This window comes from Morone saxatilis, unplaced genomic scaffold, assembly GCF_004916995.1.
Source record: "Morone saxatilis isolate NCDOM2014 unplaced genomic scaffold, NCSU_SB_2.0 Contig4, whole genome shotgun sequence".
Lineage (NCBI taxonomy): Eukaryota > Metazoa > Chordata > Actinopteri > Moronidae > Morone > Morone saxatilis.
Window position 1 is genome coordinate 9,500,180 of NW_023339984.1, and position 5,828 is coordinate 9,506,007.

A 5,828-nucleotide genomic window follows, 5' to 3' on the forward strand; every position below is an offset into this window, starting at 1 on the left:
CTGTCTCTCTCCTTCCCTCTCCCAAACAATCCCCTCATCTTCTTTCCTCCTGTCCCCAATGCCCTCCCACATCATTCCCCCTACATCCTGATGGCCGCCACCCACCACCACCCTCTCCCACAGCTCCCCTTCCCCAGGCAGCTGTGCATCCTCGTGAGCATCCCTGGACCACTGCACGGCCTGCTGGGAAGCCAGGGAGGCTGGGGAGGCCAGAGTGGTGACAGAGCTCAGGGTGAGGAGGGTGGTCTGGGGGTCTGCGACGGACATGGATGGGACAGTGCAGGCAGGAAGTGTGGAGAACTGGATGAGCTGAGGGTGGCTGGTGTTGGAAAGGTGAGCAGGAGCAGCGGTGGTGAGGTGCAGCAAGGTGGGGACTTGCTGCTGATGGGTCACCTGCACCACATGATGCGTGGGGAGTTGGAGGAACTGGCCCTGAGATACATCGCTCTGCGTCTGTGAAGCGAGCGGCAGCACCACCTGCTGCAGTGGAGTGAGCGTACCACTCGCCGCTTCCTGGCTCCCCTGGCTTACAGAGGGTTGGTCAGGCTGGGGCGGCACTGGGACAGTCTCTGGGACATTCTCTGGGACAGTCTCTGGGACCGGGATGGGAGTGCTTATTACTGAGCCCCCATTAGCTGCAAGTGCTTCAGCTATGAGCACCTCGGGGTGGCTCTTGGCCTTGTGGGCAACGACTGAGTCCTTTTTCTCAAACTTTTTGTTGCAAATGGAGCAAGAGAACTGGTAGGAGGCTTCTGCATCATGCTTCTTCATGTGCCAGTTTAAGGAGGCCTTCTGACGACAGGTGAAGCCGCAGATCTCGCACCTGCCACAGGGTGGAGACAAAGTACAGGTTATAGTCTGAACTGATTTGAACCTCTATTCTCAGCTACTACACTTTACCTCCAATTTCACTGCTATTTACTCTGAAGCAGAGGTGGAAGACATATTCAGATTACTTCCTGTTTAGGGAACTTTTTATACAATTCTGTCTATATTATGTATTTTTCTATAATTTCTAACAATCATAGAGACTTACTAGGCTTCTGTTTTGACAAATTTAGTGCCTTCTTGTCCCTGACATGTGGTCATTGTTCTACTAGACAAATTACTTGACATTTCTTCATGTTGAGATATGGGCCAACTGTGTATATTTTTTTAAGTTTTCTAGCATGCCTTAAAATCAAGAAGGCCTTCCTTGAAGCTTTAGCGACCCATAGTCGGGGTCCTGATCACTGACTTAGACAACTTCTTACATATGTTTATAAGTTAAGGGGTTAAATGGAAATGATCACCAAATTGATTGATTGATTCCGATCCAAACCAGTTTCACCACCTGGTGCAATATCCTCAACGTGACCTCTACCTGTTGTCTGCTCTGTATGTGTGTGTGTGTGTGTGTGAAACTGGCACCACCATAAAATATCTTTTCAGGGGTCTGCATGATCTGCCTTAGTTTCCACTCTGATGTTTGAGGTGGCTATTATGTTTACCCATACCCATGCCACTAAGGCCAAACTAAAATAATTTCTTCTGGTTTGTTCCTTGTAACAATGGACACAAGTCAAAGTCACATGCATTGTTCAAGCTTATTGTGGCATGACGTGGGAAAAGAGGTTGTGCAAGCTCACTGTATTGGCTTCTCTCCTGTGTGAATCATCCTATGCACAGCCAGGTTGTGGGAGCTCTTAAAGGCTCGAGCACAATACTCACAGATGTAGTCCCTTTGATCTGAAAGACAGATGTGTGAAAAACCATGAACGATAGACACAAGACGTTTTGATTTACCATCTCGTTATTGTTATGTACTACAAGTTCTCAAGCAGCTCAGAAATTTTGTAATTATTTTCATAATCAAATGCATATTAACATAAGGTATGGTGCCAGTCTAATCCCTATAAACATCTGTTCCATAACATCACCTGTATGGTGTTTAGCATGACGCAACAGCTGCTTCTGAAGACGAAACAAGCGCCCACACGATGGGTGATCACACACGTACTTCTTTTTGAGCAAGTGCTGGTATTTTATATGGTGCTGAAACAAAGATCAGAGAAAAAGAGTAAGCTAGTTAAAAAGGCACAATGCCACACATAATCCTTTACAGGTGAACCTACTTTAATCATTTAAACATCACTTGTTTCTAAATATTACAGTAAACACATGCTTTGCACCACAAATCTAAAACAGTATGTAAAATAAAAATTCAGTACATCTATTTGGTTTCTATGGTTGAGCTACTGTACAGTGCCTTTAAAGATATTTTGTGTTGTCACGGTTACAGTTGACAGGATGGCAAACCTGTAAGTAGCGTGGGTGGGCCAAGACGGTACCACAGCCCTCGATTTCACAGCGGACGTACTGCACTGGGGGCTTTTTCCTGTGAAAACATTAAAAAAAGGGAACTTTATCTAAGAATTCAAACAGTTCTAGTCATCTACAGCGAATGAAACAATTAGGACTGTTACCTTCGTTTTGGCAGACGAGGGGCTTTGTCATCCTTTTGTTGTCTACCTCTCCTAAAACAGATCGCAAAACAGACTTTGAATTGGAAATCGGAAACATTTAATCGTTCTTCCCAAACATCCAACTGTCAATTACAGTCGGGGATCTTCTTCTCTCTGGTCTGCATAATTACATTTTCATTACTTTAGTTTGCTTTGATTCATGTGTGCGTGACTATAGTTATCAGTAAGAAATCAAATACACCTGTTGTCAGTAAGCAGGCCATCAAAAATGAAAACAGCCCTACATTAAAACAATGGTATGCGTCAGGTATCAGTGAGAAATTAAACTGCACCCATTGTCAGTGTGGGCCACCAGACCTTTTAGTTTCCTATTTACCAATACTTTGCTTACTTTCTTTGTAGCTCTGTGTTATCACCTGCTCCATCTTCTCGACACACCCCAACCTTGGCTGATTCTTCTTTAACAGAATTTCCTTCTTCCTCCTTCTCTGACTCCTCTTTTTTCACCTCCTTTTGTTGCAATGTTCTACGGCGCCTGCATTTTTCCCTAAGAGGTTAAGAGATAACACATAATTTACTATTAAAACTAACACTTTGACATTCGTCATAATGAAAGTCTGCATATAAAGAAACATTCATGATAAAAAAAAAAAATAGTCTCTGAGCTCAGCATACGTCTTTGTCTCGGGTTTATAGATGAGGTCATTTGGGTCATCTCTGAATGGAGGGTCCTCGTCGTAAGCCGCGTCTGAATCTGCAACGCTAATATGGACATCAACATCATACTGGCCACAATGAAATTCACATTTCCAACACTTTCTCTGCTGCTCATTTAAGAAGTTGCATGACACTCACTTGTTATTGCTTCCTTTCAAAGCACCTGTTCCCTCTTCTGAAAAACAGAAATAAGGAATATGAAGTTTGAAGAACTGTTGATTCAGATTTTTTTAGTCTTACTGTCACGAAATCTGTACAATTATTCAACATGTAGTAAAAAAAAAATCAGCAAGTGGGGCTTTGTCTCACCACATAATGAAGCCTCCATCTCTGCTTCAGGCTTGCACGTTGTTGCTGGTGTGGTGCGAGAGGCTCGGGTTGGAGTTCTCCCTTTGCCCTTTCTAGATTTGGACAGCTTTGGTCCATGTTTGGATGCTGAGGAAGTCAGAGGGCCAGTGTATTAGTGACAGCTGTAATAAATTACTGCTTATAGAAAAAAAGAGATTAAAGTGTCTTTTTTTTTTACCTTTTTTGGCTGTGGACTTCTTTATTGTAGGTCTGTGTGTGAGAGAGTATACAGTAAATAACAGCCAGGTGCAAATCAAAATAAATCTGTAGTATAGCTAGGAGCGTACACAGTATACTTTAACTCTACTGCCCTGTGACAATGAACAAGGACAGCATAATGATCAGAGACAGGAGCACACATTCAACAAAATCTGTTTTGGTTTCCACAACTGGTAAACCTATAGCTTTAAGAAACCCCAGTGATATAACACACTTCCTAAAATTACAGTCCCAAGCCTCCTTGCAGTGCAATCTCATAAGTGCTTCTACTTCTACAAGTGATGTAGCTGTCTCGTTGCAGTAGTAGTATATCTGACATGCCTTTGTGCACGCACTTACTGCATGACGGGCGTGTTTTTGGTGCGTGATCCTGCGGGTCTCCCACGTCCACGGTGCAGACTTGTAGGTTTTTTCTTGCAAGTAGCATCCATTGACTCGCTAGTCGTGCCAGCTCCAGCTCCAGCTCCCCTAGCTCGCAAAACACGCACAGGACCTTCAGTGCCAGACTGACAGTTACCGGAGTCCGCGGAGGTCACTGCGGGTTTCGAGCCCCTTCTACTTCCCCTTCTCCGGCTAGACGCTTCAGTCGAGTCCGGGGATGCTTTTGCGGCCTCCGTTGAGTCTCCGGTTGTCTCAATCCCCGGACGAATACCGGAAACCTCGTCTTCCTCCGCGTCCATATCGCCCTTATTTAACTGTTATGACCCTTATAGACCCGTGTTTTTTAGTTAGTTATGAACATAGCGAATTTAAAACCAACGTAACGTAGAAGGCCCTGGTGGGACCAAGTTTTGTTAGCTCGGTCCAAGAGTAAATGTACCGTCACCACGCAAACATTTCATTAACTAGCTTATTAATAAAAAAAAGTTACGTTGTGTGGTTAATACAATTTTACAAACATTCAGCATTAATTACTTCTTAAAGCTATAGCAAACCTCATATTTCTTTGGCAGAGACGAGGCCTGTTAGGGATGCGTCTCCTTTAAGAGCAAGAGCAGTACCGCGGATAAGCGAAGCTGTTACGTTTGGACCTCCTGGGCTTCCATACTAATTAAAACGGGTGGTTATCGGAAATGTAGTCATGTAATGTAACGTTTGTAAACACTTGGATTTATGCCTTTAAGTTTATACTATTGTGCTTAAACATAATATGAATCCATCTCCATCTTATTTTGGTCCTATAAATAATTAAATAATACTCATTACTTAATATTACTTTTTAGAAGTAATTTTAGTCTTGTTAACCCCTTTTCATTATATGGCACACATTAATTATATCAAAACTAATTGCTGCCATTACTTATGTTTTTATTGTTGTCACCTGTTTAATCACATTGCACATATAACAAATCTAAACTAATTAAATAGTACAAATGAATGTGGCACAGATTAGGTGTGGCACAGTACAGAGTGGTTGGTAAAATGTAGAAAGTTCTTTGCCTAGGCCTACCAGTATTTCATTATGTCAGACAGTCTAGATGTCATGTCACTGTTGCCAAGTGATCAGTCTTGTTTTTCTGGGTTTTGAATACTTCTCATAAAGTCTATCCATTTTCTTATATTTTAAGATTTAAAATTTACTTTATTAATCCCCTATTCCCCTCTTTTTTTATTTGATACACACACAGGCTGAAATGCACACTCATGCAGGGTTCGTGGACATGCAAACATGGAGAGAGATGGTGGACGTTAGCAGCATCCCATGAGCAGTTTTTGGGGTTAGGTTGCCTTTCTCAAGGACACCTTGGCAGTGCACATGAAGTGAAACTGGCACCTCTCCAGCTACCAGTCCACACCTGAACCGGCTACCCTTAGTGTGTAGCCAAGTCCCTACACACTGAGCTACTGCCGCCCTAATAACTTGTTCTCCTGCATTAAAGGCAATATAAATGCCAAGGTCCTTATTGTCAACACTTATTGTGACACTTTAGTTTTCAGTAAAGACAGAAATACATGCCAAAGAAGAATGACTGACAGTCACTGGGCTTCCTGCCATGTATGATGGATTTAGTTGTTTATAAAAAGCTAAGTGGTTCAAGGACAAATACAATCTGTTGCTATGGAATTCACCTCCCATAG

General features: G+C 42.8%; 1 protein-coding gene across 1 annotated transcript in view; it reads right to left on the reverse strand.

Moving 5' to 3' along the window:
• Positions 1-4,751, reverse strand: part of LOC118338240 (E3 ubiquitin-protein ligase ZFP91-like) — a 5,987-nt gene extending 1,236 nt beyond the window's left edge. Inside the window, exons 1-11 of the mRNA XM_035675512.1 lie at positions 4,089-4,751; positions 3,709-3,740; positions 3,492-3,617; positions 3,321-3,357; positions 3,141-3,227; positions 2,857-3,012; positions 2,466-2,516; positions 2,299-2,377; positions 1,920-2,034; positions 1,629-1,728; positions 2-823 (exon numbers count right to left, since the gene is read on the reverse strand). Of these exons, the coding sequence (XP_035531405.1) occupies positions 2-823; positions 1,629-1,728; positions 1,920-2,034; positions 2,299-2,377; positions 2,466-2,516; positions 2,857-3,012; positions 3,141-3,227; positions 3,321-3,357; positions 3,492-3,617; positions 3,709-3,740; positions 4,089-4,429 (1,946 nt within the window). The 5' untranslated portion in view covers positions 4,430-4,751. The remainder of the gene's footprint in view (position 1; positions 824-1,628; positions 1,729-1,919; positions 2,035-2,298; positions 2,378-2,465; positions 2,517-2,856; positions 3,013-3,140; positions 3,228-3,320; positions 3,358-3,491; positions 3,618-3,708; positions 3,741-4,088) is intronic.
• Positions 4,752-5,828: the final 1,077 nt, after the last annotated feature.